At 61.9% G+C, this 17,273-nt stretch overlaps 3 protein-coding genes across 3 annotated transcripts; all 3 read left to right on the forward strand.

The window, feature by feature from the left end:
* Positions 1-934: 934 nt before the first annotated feature.
* LINJ_20_1280 (conserved hypothetical protein) lies at positions 935-9,208 on the forward strand (the record flags this gene model as incomplete). The annotated part of the gene is made up of 1 exon (XM_001465221.1): positions 935-9,208. One exon carries the CDS (start codon positions 935-937, stop codon positions 9,206-9,208), a length of 8,274 nt encoding a protein of 2,757 aa, XP_001465258.1.
* A 1,348-nt stretch (positions 9,209-10,556) lies between these two features.
* On the forward strand, positions 10,557-11,264 carry LINJ_20_1290 (conserved hypothetical protein; the record flags this gene model as incomplete). Its single annotated transcript, XM_001465222.1, has 1 exon — positions 10,557-11,264. One exon carries the CDS (start codon positions 10,557-10,559, stop codon positions 11,262-11,264), a length of 708 nt encoding a protein of 235 aa, XP_001465259.1.
* A 3,166-nt stretch (positions 11,265-14,430) lies between these two features.
* LINJ_20_1300 (hypothetical protein, unknown function) lies at positions 14,431-16,950 on the forward strand (the record flags this gene model as incomplete). Its single annotated transcript, XM_001465223.1, has 1 exon — positions 14,431-16,950. One exon carries the CDS (start codon positions 14,431-14,433, stop codon positions 16,948-16,950), a length of 2,520 nt encoding a protein of 839 aa, XP_001465260.1.
* Positions 16,951-17,273: the final 323 nt, after the last annotated feature.

A 17,273-nucleotide genomic window follows, 5' to 3' on the forward strand; every position in this document is an offset into this window, starting at 1 on the left:
CTCGCAAGCAGTTGTGTTTCCTCCTCTCTGTGTTTTGCTCTGCGCCTTTGGCGCTCTGGCAAGGAGCGGCGGCACACGTGCGGTCCGCGGCCCTCTCAGACTCGCGATTCTCTGAATACTTCCCCGTTTCTCCCCATCGCATGCGCCGCTTTCTCTTCTCTGCTCTTTGATGGCCATTCTTCACGGCCGAAGGGAGAGAATGTGTCAGGGACCGTGCGCTGCGTTACGCGTTCGAGTGGGTTAACGACAACACAAGACTGCCGGAATGACGAAAAGAGCAGCAGCCCCAGAAGCTCTGCGAACGTGCGAAGCATCGTGGAGGTGAGAACGAGGTATCGCGGTGTAGATGGCTGCTGACTTTTCACTCTTCACCCCTCTTGTTTTCCATGCTAGTGTCTGTATCCCCCTCTGCGTCATGGATGGGGGGAGGTGTGTGTGGGGCGGAGAAGCTTCGGATTGCACATTGCGATGATGGCATGGAGGTGCACATGAAGGGCTAGCCTCTCTCTCGTCCTGCTGCCTTTTCCCTACCCTCTTCCCCACCGCTGTCTCTCTCTCTCTCGCGTTTTCTCCTCTTCAACTTCCAGCGCGTCTCAGCTGGATAACTTCCTCTCTCCGTCACCCGTGGGCGTGTGTGTGAGGAGGAGCGAGGCGGCCTGTCTTCCTCCCTGCCCCCTCCCCCCGTCAGGGCCNCTGCCCTGCTTTGGACGACCTCCTCCTTCACCTCCCCCCCCTCCCCCTCTATCGTCGCCAGTGGGTTGGCGGGTGGGTGTGGGAGAGCACCCGCCGGCTAGAAACACAAAAGGAAAAGGGCGGCAGCAGCAGCGCACGCTATCGTGTCTTAGCGCTTTCCCTGCCGCTGTCAGGATCATCATCCGTTTCCTCCTCATTGCCTATATTCGCTCACGCGTTGCTAACTTTGGGTAGGGTGCCAATGCCGGCTGCTTCGCCACCGGCCTGGCCAGCGCGCCACCACGCCGATTCCCCGCTGAGGATGGTGCTCTCGGTGCCGGACATGGAATCGCTGGATGAGATCACAGACGGGGATGTGCAGGAGCTTCTCTTGGCTATGGCCTCTCCGACCGGCAGTCATGGCCGAGTTATAAGACTGACGGACGCGAAGGCGCCGGCGGAAGATGACCCTGTCGCCTCGTACTCCGCTGAAGTAGCGTACACACACGAAGAGCAGCCGGCCCAGCAGCAACAACCGCAACGACGGCCCTTTGTAGCTCACGGTGTCTACACCGCTGGCCGCTCTCGCCGTGTGTCTCTTCCAGAGGACCCGATGTCGTCTCCCGTGACAACGGAGTTCCATAGCACTTTCCCGTGTAGTGGACGTCGCACGTCGGTCGCGCCACCCCTCCTACAAGACACACCACTGTCGCAGCCCAACATGTTTGCAGAGCCGAACAACACGACTTTGGTATCGCGAAGTTCGACGCCTACGTCGCCACTGTCCACTACCTTAGGCTCTCCAACTAAAACTCAAGACAGCCGCGTGGAGTACCGGAGCGAGGCATCACCGCTGTCGCCGTCGCCATCAGCATCTCCGGCGTTGCCGTGCCTGGTGCCGATCTCAGACACCGAAGTACTCGAGGCGGAGCTCCACCGCTGGGACTCGCAGCTCGTACAGGAGTGCTGGCTGCATCAAGAGCTCCATGGCGTACGCTGGGATGAGGAGCTGCTCCTGCAGCATGGCGCGGCGTACCGCCCTCGTGCTATCGCCTCTCGAACGACGGTCTCTATGACGCACTCCAAGAGGTTGTGCATTGCACTGAACGTGGAGACGTCCATCGTGGAGAACGCGGAGGGGGCGCTAAGAGACGAGAGGGGCGAAGGCGGCGGCGGCGGCGAAGCGGCAGGGATGCCGTCAATGAGCTCTCCTGAGGCGGAGGCATGGTCTCCGCTCTTCATGTGGCGCTCGCCCGCCTTCATCCTCGGGGACAGCAGCGCCGTCCTGGCGCAGCTGTCGGAGCGGCTCAGCGAGCAATACAAAGGGCTGGCGCCGCGACCGTTGCCGACGACGTGCTGCGCCAACGCGCGCCCCTCTGATCTCATTCAGGCCCTCAGCGACGCCCGCAAAGACGCTGGCAACGCAAAGGTGATTTTTCACTACGTCGCTCGAGGTGTGCCGCCTCCGCGTGGGGGCAACTTGTATTTGATGAACATAGGGCCGAGCGCCACGGGGTACGCGGGACCGCCCTACAGCAAGTTGTCCCTGGACACCTTCCGCAGCCGTGTCGGGTTCCCGCTGGTCTTCGTGGCGGACTGCGCCGAGGCTGGCGAGATCCTGAACTACTACATACGAATGTGCGAGGAGCAGCATCAGCAGCGCTACTTCACCTCCTCGCGCGAGTACCAGCTCATGTCGAGTCGCCAGGTAAGCGCAGTGGAGATGGACGCGCCCGCCGACAGTCAAGCGAGCCGCATCAGCAGCAGCTACGATCGTGTAGGCAGCAACCTCGACACGGTCCCCGCCGACCCGCTCCACTGCGGCGGCCATTTCGGTGCTGGCGGGATGGACAGCGCTGCGCCGCCGCAGAGTACCATCCTGCAAGACTTCTACTTCATTGGCGCTACCGGGAGTACCGACAGCGGCAATGGTGGCGCTAGTGGCAGTGGCAGCAGCGCCATGCGGTCGAGGGTGGGTGTCGGCCGCGGTGACGCGGGCATGATGGGTGTCGGCGCTGCCGCCGGTGGTGCAGCGGGGGGCGGCCGTGCCGTGAGCGACGGTGATGCCGGGGCCCTGCGGCACCACCCACGCCTCCCCTCCGACATCCTCACGAGCTGCCTCACCACCCCGCTGCGCATGGCCATTTTGTGGTTTGTCGCGGAGCGCCCTGAGCTGCAAGCGCTGCACCCGCTCATTCTCCACCTCTTCCCTGGCACCTTGACGGACAAGAAAACACCGCTTGGCCAGCTGCAGTGGTACCTACAGTGCATCACCGAGTGCATCGCGTGGTCTACCCTCTCCCTCCCACAGTACTCCCGGCTTTTCCGCGAGGACGTTTACGTCGCGCCGCTCTTTCGAGGCTATCTGTTGGCAGAGCGCATCATCGTCGGTGGACTGGGCGGCTGCCTCAGTGTCTACCCGCCCGTGCCAGCGACGCACTCGCACAGGCTGTGGAGCACGTGGGACAACATCGTGGAGCGTTCGTGCGTCTCTCTCCTCCGCGCAGTCCGGCCCGCCCCGCCACACTGTGCGAGTGTGCTGGAGTTCCGCAGTTGGCTGGATGTGCAGGTGACGTCGTGGAAGTACAGCCGTCCCGACCTCCTGGCCGTGGAGGTCAGCAACGCCGTGCCGGCCGCCGCCGCGTCGCCGGGGGCAGAGGCGCAGACGAGTTGCCTACCGTCGCTGCCGGACGACACCGCGGTGGTGATTCCACCGTTCCTAGCCGAAGAGCTGCTCGGGCTGCAGGCGATGCTGGACGGCATTACGCAGCAGTCATTTGAGCTGCCACGGGCTTACTTGGCTGGCGTGTGGGGGCTGCGGCCGCGCTCGTCGACCTCCGCGGCGTGGGGCGGTACTAGCACAACTACCCCTGGTGCAGATGGTCGGGATGAAGCCGGAGAGGTCGGCCGTGAGAGACGCCGCCCGTATGTGTGTCCCACCTCGGGACGTGTGCAAGGCAGAAACGGCCGTGGTGCGGCCGCCAGAGTTCCTCTGAGCAGTGTCGCTGACCAGTACGCCAACTCTCTCCACTCTTCCTATCCGCGGGCGCCTCAGCAACCACAACAGGCCACCGCAATCCCGTCACCGTCTGACGGGCTCGCGCGGCTGACGGCGGCTTCCAGATCCTCTGTCGCTCTGCCTAACAGTTCTGAGAGCGCCGCTGCCGGCCTGGTCTGGGACCGCAACACGCAGAGCACGACGGTTGCCTTCCTACCTCACGCCTCGACTCGCTGTCAGGACCCCCGCAAGAAGCGCCCCACGGCACCTGAAGGTGCTGCTGCGGTGACTTCCGGCGCGCCAAAGCAGGTGGAATCGCGCGCCACTGTCACCTTCGGGCGATACCAGCGAGTGCCGAATGCTGATCTCAGCAGGCTTTCGAATGCCACCACCATCGCGGCGGTGCCAGTGGCGTCCGCTACGAGTGATGGAGTGGCGGTGCTGCCCACAGCTGCCCTCTCAAGGGCGGCCACGCAGGGCCCCCCTGCTCACGTTGAGGTGCGCAAAACAGAGTACATTACAAACCTCTTCACTAGCACCACCACCTCTGGCCCGGCCGCCTCTTTCCGCTACACCGCGGAGCTGTACCGCCCCGCAGACGCGATAGAGAGTACTGCAGCTCTGGGGAACCTGTACAGCTCCTCCTCTACGGCGGCGACAGCAGCAGCAGCGTCAGAGGCGCCCCCGCCACAGCAAACCTTCCCGTTCATGGAGCGGATGCCCTCGCTGCTGCAGGCGCTGCTGGTCGCTGCCCACCGTGAGAGGGCGACGGAGCTGGTCTGCCGACTTGTCGACTGTGGCCCGGCAGCGGTGCTGCAGTGTGCCGAGGCAAATGTCTACCGCTTTGTGCTGGACCGTTACTGGAGTCGACCCGACCTACGCTTCTTGATGCCGGCCACACTGTTCATCTACTGCAAGAGCTGCTACGCCGACCCCGAGCTAATCGGGTCCGCGAAGCAGCGGGACGTGGCGGTGAAGGCCTGCGCGGAGGTACTCCAGTGCCCGGTGGAGGTGCCACCGTCCACATCGTCAGCTGGCGGTGATGAGGCGCCAGGGGCATGGCAGAGCAACGTGCTGGGCCCTTATGCCACTCCGTACGGCCAGCGTATGATGGCCGCGTCGCTGCTGACGCTCATTGCCTTGCACAGCGATGACGGCCGCGAGGCGTGCCATCAGCACGGGGTGTTTCAGCTCTGCTGCCAGCTGCTACAGCAAGCACAAGAGGAAGCGCCACTGTGGCTAGCGGCAACGGAGGCATCGACCGCTCCGGCTACGACAGCGGGTGCGACGGCGGCACCGCCAATCCCTCGTGTATTATCTTTCTCGCAGAAGCTGCATGTTTTATCGTCGCCGCCGGCGCTGCGGCTTCAACGACCCGCAACGCCGCTCTGCGAGGCAGGCGACGAGCCACCGCACATGACACCACCGCCGGTGTTCATCGCCACCACCTACCACTTGACCTTGCTGACGCTTTTCGTGTCGCTCCTGTGCAGCTGGAAGCTGCCCGCCGCTACTCCTGCCGCGGAGGAAGAAGACCGCAACACGGAGAGGGAGGAGGAGGGTGTGACGTTTGGCAGCTCGGCCGCAGACGTCGGTGCCTCCTTCCCCGGAGCGGCACCGCCTGACCCGCCTTCCCTGAGCCCCCCGCTGGACGGCACTGTGCAGGACGTGCCGCAGACATCTGCCGAGGTGCTCGAGGCGGGCTTGCACATTGCGGCGCCGGCGCTGCTCCACTTCATGTACTCTGACACGTCTATCCTGCGCGGGGCAGCGCAGCGGTGCTTCATGATGGTGCTCATCTCGCCTGCACCGAGTCAGGCCTCGCGGGCCCGCTACGCCGAGCTACAGCTGCATCGTCTGCACGGACTGCCCGTGCGCATGTCCGAGATGAACACGGACCTGAGGCTTGAGGCGACACGCATGGCCTACACCGCGTATCGCTGGTTGTTTGCGCAGCTGCGCGAGGACATTCCCGTAGAGGAGATTGGGCAGTACGTGGCCCAGTGGATGTATCGGTGGTTCAGGCTGGCCGCCAAGGGCAAGCCCCCGCCCCCACCGTCCATCTTTGGCGACAAAAGCTTTTGCAGAGGTGGTGGACAGCAGACTTCCCTCCGCGCGCACGGCAGCAACGCCACGTCACCGCAGCACCAGCAGCAGCAGGCCACCCACAGCGTCTGGGCACTGCCCACCGTGTCCGTGTCGTACCACGAACCGCACGTCGTCACACCGGGGCCCATCTATTCTCACCGCCGCAGCAACGTGCTGGTGCCCGCTGCCCGATCCGCCCGTGTCGGCATGGTGAGCGATTCTGCCACTGGGGGCGGTGCCGGCTCTGTGGTGCTTGGCGGCGGCCTTCGACATCACATCATGCCACAGGATCATCGCCGACTGCAGGCTTACCTGCCCCCCCTTAGCAACCTCGTGCGCCTCTTTTTTGAGCACACCCAAGATACCTGCCCATACGTGCGCACATATGTGCGGCGCGTGGTGCTGGAGGAGTTCAGTTTTCTTCGTCAGTCGTGGTACGATGACTACACCGTGATGGACCCTCAGCGCCGCACCTCGCCGTCCCCCGTCGCGGAAGAGGACGACTACAGCGGGGCAGGCCGTCACCACTACCCCGGCCACCAACGTCGGCAACGCCACGCGTCTGGCTCTCGCCAGAGCTATCGCCACATAGATCGTCACCATGGTGTCAGTGGAGAGGGCGGGCAAGGATGTGGCGGAGAAGAGCTAGAGGCGTCGTATGCAGTGTCCGGCGGCGGCCTCGCCACGTACTTGCCGCTCAAACAGCTGCTCCACGTAAGGGAGACGGAGGCGCATGGCGGCGGCCCCGCTGCAACGTCTCTATTCGGAATGCGTACTATGGGCGCCTCCCCCATGCCGATGTCGAGCGACTTCGAGGCTGGCCACTGGAGCGTCGCAGCTGCCGCGGCGTCCGCTGGGGACGTGGAGGATGTTGCTGAGCCGCACCCTGCAGTGCTGCGCCGTTTTATTGTGCGACTGCTGCGCATCGCGTCTTCCAACAGTGCAGAGGGGGCAACTGCGTCCCCGATGTCGCCGCTGCGCCCGCACTCACACTACCGTATTGAGGCTGCGGGCGCAGTCGGCGGAAAGGAGGGCGATGAGGTCGACGGCGGCGGTGGCGATACACGGCAGAAGAGAGGGCGCAGCGTCCGCGGGCTTCGTTGCAGCGGTGACACGGGGGTCGGCCAGGGTGGCTTCGCCGTGCGCGCCGGAGCTCGTGGCGGCACGCCGTCCACAGCCACTACTCGGCGTCGTGACGCCGGCGACAGAGGTGTCGGGCCGCAGGATGGGGACGACTACTTTGCGTCTGAGCTGCAAGTAGGTAGCGAGGGCGTCGTCGGTGGCAGCGGGATGGCCAGCATGCTCCTCGACGCGGAGGCCTTCGCGCTGCATCCGCTGTGGACTCTGGACAGCACTGCCATGATGACTTTCGCCTACGGCGCCCTCAGCTTCCTAGAGCGTTTCATGCTGGAGGAGACGGACGACAGCGACCCACGCCACCCCATGAACCTCGAAAAAGAGAACGCCTTGTACGAGTACAGTCAACGCGTAGAGTGCAACATCCGCGCATCTGCGCAGGAGGCAGCAGCGGGCGTGGTGGGCGGAGGCAGATGCGGCGGGACACCGCTGCTGGCGGTGCGTGATAGGGAGCAGCTGAGCAGAACGGCCGGCAGCACAGCACCCTTGCCGACGGCCACGCGTGCGTATGCCCCATTCCAGTGCATTGGTGTAGGCGACATCGGTCGGGCTGGTGTGCCTGGATACGGACGCCGCCGCGCGTCAGCGTCCTCTAGCTCCTCTCCAGAGTCCAGTGCGACACGGCGTGGGGGTGGTGTCGGCGCGGCCGCCTTGTCCCTCTCGCGTGTGGCTGGTAACGTGGATGTCATCCTCTTCCACCCCTCGGAGCCGATGTTGGTGACATCGACAACAGGCGGCTTGTTGAGCGTGTGGTCGTACGAGCCCGTCGGCAAGGCAGCTGCGGACGAGGTGGAGGCGGCGCAGGACGCAGCCAACAATGACAGGGGTGAGGTCGGTTATGAGCGCTCTGCGACAGCTCGAGGCGCACGCAGAGGGCCTATTTCGTCTCTTCGAGCCTTGGAGGCTCGCGCGCAGTATTTCCTGCGCGATGTTGTTGGCCGCGCCAACTCCGCCACGGCGCGTGTTGCGCAGCCTCGATACATGTACGATCGATACAACCCACATGGCCAGGCCCCAGCTCGGCGCGCGGGCGGCGCCATTGCCGCTGCTAAGGTGGAGCTGGAGGCGCGTCGGCTCTCGCGCACTGCGTACGGCACAGGCAAGGATGTCAACGCCGCAGCTTACCGCCGTGACGAGGCAAGTGGCCTCGGTGGTGGCGGCAGTCGGCCCGGTATGTGGATGGAGCGCGCCGAGGCTGCCAATGCCGCTGCCGCGCTACCGTCCTCGTACCGGCATGGCCACCTGCACTACTACCACGGGGTGGGCGACCTGCACCTTGTCGACGCGGCCTACCGCCCTCTGCTGTGTGCGGTGCGGCGCACCGGTGCTGTGGAGGTGTTCTCTGACTTCGCTGGCCGCCGGGAAGTGCGCCGCGTGACTACCTTTGAAACGATGCCGCTGGATCAAAGAGAGGAGCAGCACCACTGCGTGTCGAGCTACCAACCCCCTACCGGCCTGCTGTACGTGAGTACTCAGGACGGTGGTGTCAGTGCCTGGGACTTGGGAAGCGAGCAGCGGCTTGCCCTGTCTGGCCGATTGGCTTCCGCTGCGGAGGATAACGCAGCCGTGTCGGCCCTCATGGCCCACCCATGCACGCCGTACGAGTACGTTGTGGGCAGCTACGGCATGCCCGTATGCGTCTTCGATTTGCGCGACGGCGTCACCGGAGCGGCTCGACGCGGAGTGTCTCTGCCGTCTCTCCGTTGCTGCATCATGAGCGGCCTCGTCTCGCCCTTTTGCTTGCGGGTGAGCTACTCGCGGCGCTACCCGAATGCGGTGGTGGCCGGGTACGCTGCCGGCACAGTGGCCGTCTGGGATCGGCGCTATACGAAGGAGCCGTGCATTCTGTTTGGCGCGGCGCACGACAGCCTGTATGCCACAGACCTCACATCGAGTGAGGCCCACGGCGCCTCCGCTGTCGCCCCTCGCATGATTCGTCAGCTCGACACGCATCCGAGCAGCAAGCGGTTTCTGACGCTCATGACAACTCCGTCATCGCTGCAGCTGCTGCAGCCGTGGAGAGGCGACGGACGGGCGAGCCTGGCTGGCGCAGACCGTGCTGGCGGCAGCCTCTTGCCTCATGAGGGACCGCTAAATCGACCGACAACCTCTCTTCTGCATCAGTTCTCACTAGACAGCGGCAGCAGCGAGGACACCAACGGCGGCAGTGGCGGTGGTAGCAGCGGTCCCGGGGCCGCGTGCTTTCACGACTTCAGCCCTGTCCTCGGCGTCGGCGTCGGCAGCACTGTGCAGCTATACGGCACGCCGCATCTCCCCTCAGCCGCAGCGTACCTGGAACGAGGCCTGGCCTGAGGAGGAGCGGAGAGAGAAGCGTTGAGCTGGGGGAAGAGCGGAAGGATTTCCTGCTGAGGTGCGGCACCAGCGCACTGCTCATTTTTTGTGATGTTCCGCGAGAGTCGGCTGAGATGTTGACCCCGACCTTTCTATTCGCTTTTCTGGCTTTATGCGCCGCCTGCTACACCGTCTCTCCCCCCATCCGTGTGTTTGTCGCTCTCGTGTGCGCACGCATGGGGAGGGGCGGCGTGGCAGCCGGAAAGGAAGGAGACACCGCAGAAGCGCGACAAGACAAGAGAAGGGGTAGAGAAGCGGATGAGGGGTGGGGACCGCAGGCGGCGCATATGCGAAGCCGCGCGCATGAGTTCCGTGGAGTTCTTTGCGGCGAGTTGAACCGCGCGGCGGCGCATGCAGTGTGCATTTGTCGAACGGCGCCCCCTCCGCTCGCTGTCGTGCATCTGCACGCCATTTCATCGACAGTGATGCGCACACATTTGAACCCGCTGCTGCCGCTCTCTCCCTTGATGCCTTTCCTTTCCTTCTCTAGTCCTGGCCACTCCCTCTTCTATTGTCGTGGCCCGGTGTGTATGGAACGCACCACGTACGCAGCCCCCTCCGCAACGCTCACACACACACACACACACACACACACACAGACGGACGCGCGCACATCCACGGCGGCGGTTTTTTCTGCGCCGTTTTCTTTGTGCCTCCTCTTTTCTCACGCTTGCCCCGCATTGTCTAGCACGTTGGGACCTTCTCTCCCGCCGTCCATCCCTTCAAGGGAAGCTCACTCACATACCCCCCTCCCCTCTCCCTCCCCACACCCACCCGTGTTCGCACATAAGCGGCTTCTTTGTACAACTACTGCTGCTGCTGCTACAACTCTTCTCCTTGCAGCACCGAGAAGCGTGTTTGCCGCGTTTTTGCGGGACTCTTGTTCTTGTGGCACTCTCCCCTCCCTCTCTTTTCCTTTCCCTCCTCCCCCTCTTCCTCACACTCTGCGCTGTTTTTCTCTTCCCCTCCTCCTCCTCCCTTACGAGAGCCGTGGCTCCCTTGCTGTGTTTGTTAGTCGCCGTTGTCGTGGCTGTGGCGTTGGTACTTTGACGGTCCCGGCCTTCCCGCCCCAACAACCCGCCCTCTCTCTCTCTCTTCACCCCTCCCGCTTCTGCGCACGCTGCAAGCACACACGCACATCCACCCAGTCGAGACGCCATTCACACCATCACTCCTTCTTGCCCATCGGTTGCTGCAAGACACTGACCAAAAACCAAAGATGGGGTGCGGAGGAAGCAAGAGCATCCGCGAGAAGAAGGCCCAGGAGAACACGCCCGATGCGGCACTCTTTCATATAGGTGATGCGCCAATGCTCATCGAGAGCCATCCGGTCTCGATGCCGGGGTCACCTGCGGCCGCTTCCACCCTCTCCGCGCCTGCGCCATTACATCCTGAGTACGCAGGCGACTATGAGGCGCAGAATGCAATCTCCCCCAAATCGGGCAAGGCTTCCGCTGCTGGACCGGCGGAGCGCAACACGGGCTCGGAGGCAGAGTCTGCTGCTGCTACTCCAACTGCTGATAATGTGTCGGCTGTCAGCACCCCCCAAAAGGATGACAAGCAGCACGCGGGGAAGCCGATCACTCTTGACGAGCAGCAACACCAGCTTACTTCTAGGGTTCACGAGGAGAGCCAGGCCCGTTTCATGGTGGACGAAAGCTCCCCGTATGTTGGTCCGGGCCCCGCCGTGGAGTTCCCCATCGATCACGTCTACCGCTGCTTTGATGTGGAGAACGGCCTCCTGTTCCGCTTGGTGAACGACAAGCGCCACATATGGGCCTTCTACAACGACACATCCGAGTACACGATGCGGATCTCCGTCAATTTCGGACCCGAGAGCTCTATAAAGGCTCTCGGCAGCACGCGCCAGGTTTCCCTCGATGAGACAGGCCAGTGCCAGCTGGTGCTGGATGTGGCGCCAGGGGAGACCCAGAGCTTCATGCGCGGCGAGTACAACGGCTTTTACACGTGCTACGACGCCAGTCCGATTAACGTCGCCACCGACTTTGACGCATAGGCGAGTCTACCTCGGCGGCAGCGGCGGAGGCGGGCGGGAAGCTTGACAAGCGCATTGCAGCCGAGCAGCTGAACAGTGCGGCAGCCGAGGTGCACGACAAGACCCGGCAGCCGATGGATGCCGTCCCCTGAAGCATCCGCTGAGGAGAATTCACCGGCGAAGACGGAGGATACGGGGCAGGAGGCCAAGACTTCCGCTGCTGCTAAGAAATCCGTTACTCCGATGGCGCCACCTGCTGCGGCGCTTGCTGAGACGGAGATGACACACCACGACACCAAGGCCCACTTTGCCGAGGAGGCTTCTGTGACCGATCGCAAGGTGAATGATGACGTGGTGAGGGTGCCGCATGAGGTTTAGTGTACTTGTATGACGAGGCTGTACGCATACATGATGCGCACGCATGTTGGGCGGATTCTCTTGGCGCCCAAAAACGTTCTTCTTGTGCTCTGTTTTGGTGTCTCTGCTCTCGCCTCTCCTCTCCTCTCTCCCCCTTTTCTTCTCTCCCGTCGCTATACAGTTCGTGCAAGATGCCGAGGGGCCGATGAGGCACCTGGCCCTCGTGCGCACACACACGTGAGCAACGCGTGCTATAATTCCATTTGTGTGTATCGGATGGCGATGGTGTCTTGTTGAGACTTTGTTGTTTCTCCTCCACTGCCTTCATTCATTTTTTCCCTATTGGTGCGCGTCTTGTTCCCCCCCTCGCTCCTTCTCATGCTCACCACTTCACCACGCCACCCGCCCCTTTCAAGTGCACACTCATTTTTCGTTTTTTCTCTCATCCCTCTAATGAGTTTCTCCGTCTGCTTTGGTGTCGGCGTCATTGCTACCTGGCCCTTCCCCTTGTCGTTTGGTAGAGGAGAGAGAGCGAAGTGTGTGTGCGTGTGCCAGTGAGGTGCGCTGATGATGGAATGGGCTAGCTGCTTTGTTTTCAGGCTTGTAGACATTCGGTGCTTCCTATCATTATGCGTTTCTGCGTGTTCTCGTCTTCGTCCGCCATGCTTGGCCTATGCATGGTACGTGAAAGCGCTTTTATAATGTTTACACTCCAACTTCTTCCCTCCCCCTCCCTTCTTCCCCTTTGCGGTCCTACTCTCTCCTGTTCTTCCCATACGAACCCGTGCATGCGTCAAGCCTCTCTCTCTGAGAGCAAGTCCCGTGTATCTGTATCCATCGAACCTCGCCCTCCCTCTCGTACTTGCTTCATGGAAGCAAGGGAGGAATTACGATGGGGCGCACTGACTACTTGGCGCGTTGTGTCGAAGGAGTTCAGAGGCAAAGGTGGGTATGATGGATGCGAGCAGTAATGAGTGGACGGCGATGCGTGTGCATTCTCACCGATGCATGTATGACTTTCTTATCATGAGAAAGGCGGGTGACGGATATAAACGCAGAGGAAAGAGAGGACGCGGCATCCAATCACGTATGCCCCCCTTGAACGCAATTCTTTGTCGACGCCAAAGAATATGCTTGGCGTGTGGCTGTGCCCTTGCATGTCGACGACATTGATGGCCCTATGCACGGATGGCGCGTGCGTGCGTGGGAAAGCTTTTATAGCTTGCCTTTGAGCACATCCATTCTCTCCCCCTCCCTGTGTGTGTGTGTAGATGTGCTTTGTGGTTGCGCTAGTCCACGGGACACTGTTGGCCCATGCATACGAAACGCTCTTCGACTTTTTCGCCTTCACTGGTCTCTTAACCTTTCTCCCTTTCCCTCCCTGCTAGTGCACTCGACTCCTGCACGCACCTCTCTCTGTCTTCTTGTATATGTCCTTGAGCGCCCCCTACTCTCATTGCCGCTCCACCGTGAGCAATGCGGCAAACGCGTTATGCGGGAGAGGCTGCTGGTGGTGGTGGTGGTGGGGTGAACAGCTCGGCCTATCTGTCGATCAGGAGAAGAGAGTGCCGTGTGTGGTGGAGGTAGGGAGGGGAGAAAGCTTCTTTCTCTCTTTGATTAGCACAAAACGAAACACGGCAACAGATGCGTAACGAAAAAGGTGTCCATGGTGGCGGACTGACGCCGCCGGCCGGTATCGCTGGCCCAGCGCGGGCTGAAGAAGAGGAATCGCGTTTGACAGTTGCTTTATGCTCCTCTCGGCTCACCACGGCACCAGCTCCCCTCTTTCTCGGCTGCTGCGCCTGTCGCCAACTGCGATGCCTTCTGCGGTGAGCGGTTTCCGAGGAGCACTTTCGATGCGTGCGCACTGGTGTGTCCTCCCGCCCTTCTTCAAGTCACACTCTCGATGCTCTTTCGACTCCCGACTTCTGTCCCACTGCACTGTCTCTATCCCTTCCTCCCTCCCCCTTACACACACCCACACACGTGCGCCTCCCCACCTCCACAGACGGTGAGCTGCCTCTTGGAGGACGCTTTCTTTCTGTATGCGCCACAGAAACCCTCCTCACACTTTTCATAGCCCCCGCCTCTCCTCTCTACCTTGCCGTTTCTCTCCTCCCTGTCTTATCCCTCCTCCTCTCTCTGCGCCCTCGTTTTCTTGTGGTTTGCAATACGAGACAAGGTGTTGCCACCTGCAGTGGCAGTGCGTCTTATATGTACATATGCACGTATATTCATTCTTGTCTGGATCTCTGGCGTAAGCGAAACGAGAAGGCGACAGCTGGTTACGTCGATCTCCCTCTTCTTAGTTTCGTCCTTCGCCGTTGCCTCCACCGGCGTTATTGGCCCTGGAGGTGCAGTGCGTATGTGTGGACCTCAAGAGCGCATACGTGCACCTTGGAATTCGCCATCTCGCACTTCTGTCTCACACGTCTGCATTCTATTCCCTGCATGTTCTCCCTTCTTATGTCGGAGCACCGTCTTTCTCTTGTTTCCCCTTCTCTGTGTCTATGTAGCTCTCGTGGTGCGTGTGTGCTGCCCACGTCTTGTGCACGCTTTTACTTCTCTGGCTCCTTCTCCGCCGCCTGATCGGCGCATCAGCGCCGCCCTTTCACGTGCACGCTCGTTTTCTTCTGTTTTCTCGTTTCATTTTTCTTTCTGACTGATCTCTCCGCCTAAGTGCAGCCTGTGCTATTCTGCTCGTCCTCCCCTTGCTGCTACTGCTGCTGCTGCCCCACCTCCTTGTGTGCCTCTGTGCGTGTGTATTGTCCTTCTCGTCTCCACTGTCTTTGCCACGCAGCCCAAACACCGCATACGGCACGCCATCGCGATGGGCTCTGGCTTCAGCACGGCAAGCGCTGGCGACACCAGCGCGCCCCTGCCGCCGTGTCCGCTCTTCTACAACTTCATGCCCGACAATCAACTCATCCCTGCATCTACGCTGCCGATGCGTGGCCCAGGTGGAACGGTGCGCCGTCCGCAAGGCGGGTGCGCGGCACGGGTCATTCCGCTCTGCAGCTTGCCGGTTGTATCGGAGAAGTCGAGGAAGGACGCGAAGAAAATTGTTGCCGATGCCAAGAGGAACAAGAAACGCGGCAGCGACAGTACCGCAGAGGAGGTAGAGGCAAGGGCCGTTGCCGCCGCAAACGCTCTCCTCAGAAACCCTAGCCTCCTCCCGTCACTCAGCTCGTGCTTCCTCCTCAACATCGCTGTGGATGAGCAAGGCCGACTCGTCCCGCTGCTGACAAACGACGAGTATGCAGTGAACACCATGGCCGGCTTCAATGACACCGGCGCTGGCGGCCCGGGCAGCTCATGCTGGAATCCGCTGAAGTCTCCGCGCTCGAGCTTTTTGAAGAAGGGGTTCAACTTTTCCACCACCAACAGTCCAGTGCGCACCCCAATGCTTCCAGGAGCGGCCAGCGATCGTGGCGACTCCCTCACGAGTGGCGCCGAGAGATCGTCGCAAGGCGGCGAAAACGGAGCGGCGGCAAATCAGCTAGTCTCGACACTGTTACCGTCCACAACAGCCGCGGTGAACGCGGTGGGTCGCTCAGCAGGGGCGGCACCGCCACCCGATCCTCCGTCTCCGCAGTGCAGCAAGAGGCAGCCAAAGCGGCGCAGCCGCACCAAAAAAGGTGGCGGCGATGGCGCGCAGCCCGCCTTGTCAAAGGCACCCGAGAAGCTGATCTCTACCTTCGCCATTGCTCCAGCACCGTCGTCTAGCGTTGGCCCAGCTAGAATTGTGTGTGACACGACTGCGGATGACGAGCAGGACGTGTCGCTAGCCACCCCCTCGGTGTGCTCTGTGCTTGTGAAGGACAGCCATTTCCGAAAGTCCGAGGATGGCCAAGGCGGGGCAAGCGCCTCGGTAGCGCCGGCTTTGTGGAACGGAGGTGTCAGTGGCGTCGATAGTGTTAGCCCGCAGCGCATGCGCCGCCAGCTTTCGCGCATCACGCTCCTCCGCGTGTCAGAACGGACGCGGTGGCTGTTGTTTAACGATAGCGGCACCCACGAGGCGCAGGTGTCGGTACTGCTGTGCTACCGGGCGCAGAAGGAGAAGTCCACGAGCCCGATGAAGCCCATCGCTGGGGAGGAGGCACCGATGAAACCGTCTGGCAGGACCGAAACAGCATCAACACCGGCCCCTGGAGACTTGCGGGTGCTTTGTTGCCCGAGGCCGCTCTCGCACACTTCTCTCTCCACCAATAAGAAGGAGCTGCAGTCGCAGGGCACGTCTAGTAGCAGCCGCAGCTACGTGGAAGTGCGTCCGGTTCTTGTGGAGGCATTCACAGCTGCGATTCCTGCCCCAACGACGCCTGTGGAGGAGCATCAGCTTGCGGAGTTCAAGAAGAACGTCGCTGGTGCGGCGGCTGTGGAGGTATTCGTGGTGCTCGCGCCAGGGGCGACGGTATACTTGGCGGAAGGTGACGTGCTTGGTTACAGGTTAGACACGCTCCTCGTGCCCTTCGACGCATCACGCAGCATGGCAGTATTGGGCAGCATGCTCACACCCAAGATGGTGTGCCGTCTCAAGAAGAAGAGTAAAGCGGCGAGTAAGAAGGGATACCGGCACACGTTGATGTTCTTGGCGAAAGCAGCAGCGCCGGCAGTCGGCGCCGCGCCTGCACCCAGATCCGGTCCTGCTGTCGCTCGCCTCACAGGCAGTGCCATGGCCACGCTGCCCAAAGCCGCTACTAGCGGAGCACCAAAACACACTCATATCATCCCACCTCTCTCGGCAGACACGCTGAACGCTGCGCCACCCGACCTGAAGCAGTCCACCCTCTTCGAGGCCCCAGCGGAGGCTCTGATCGATGCCACTAGGAGGGCTGATGACGCGGAAGCGACGACGTCTGCTACACCACCCCAACACCCCCCGCCATCCTCGTTGCCTGCGCCTGAGACAGCCGCGAAGGGTGAAGCTGCTGCTGCTGCTGCTGCTGGGGAGATCGGTGCGCAGCGCCGTCTGTCACTTCGGAGCCACCGCGGAAAAGAGGAGGAGAGCGGGAATAGGGAAAACCAGTGCGTTGGAGCGGCCGCGAACCCCTATAGCTTCGGTGCACCGGCTACTGTGCCAAGCACAGCGGCCGCCGCTTCACAGAGTTTAGGCTGCGGTGCTGCTGACGCAGCGCCGGAAGCTGCTGCCACTCTTCCAGCGTGGTCTGCAGCAGATGCGAAAGCCGCGCGTGCAGGCTATATGAGTAGCGCAGCTGGGGTGCCGGTGCTGGACCTCAAAAGCTTAGCAGCCAGCTCGGACAAGGACCGCTCTGCACCCCGCGGTGACGCCTCTGTGGAGAGTAGCGAGTGGAAGAGCACCGGTACCCAACCACTCGACATCGCCTTCTAGGAAGAAGCAGCGGGGGGAGGACGTCCACAGACATGTCGGATGCACACATCTGCTTGTTTGCCCCTTTCGCTCGCGATGAAAGCGATAATACACGTGTGGCGCTTAGCGCGGCAGTAACGGTCTGTGCATGCGTGTGTCTGCGTGGGCGTGTGTGCGTCTGTCTATCCTTGTAGCCACCCTCTCCCTTCTTCATGCGTGCTTTCCCTCGCCACCGCGTGCGTACACGCGTCTACAGCTGTGTGCGCGCGTGTGTGTGCATGTGTGCTTGCCCAAACCACCTTTCTTGGAGAAGAAACAAAGAAGTGCGATTTGGGGATCGGTGC

This window comes from Leishmania infantum, chromosome 20 (assembly GCF_000002875.2).
Source record: "Leishmania infantum JPCM5 genome chromosome 20".
Classification (NCBI taxonomy): Eukaryota; Euglenozoa; class Kinetoplastea; order Trypanosomatida; family Trypanosomatidae; genus Leishmania; species Leishmania infantum.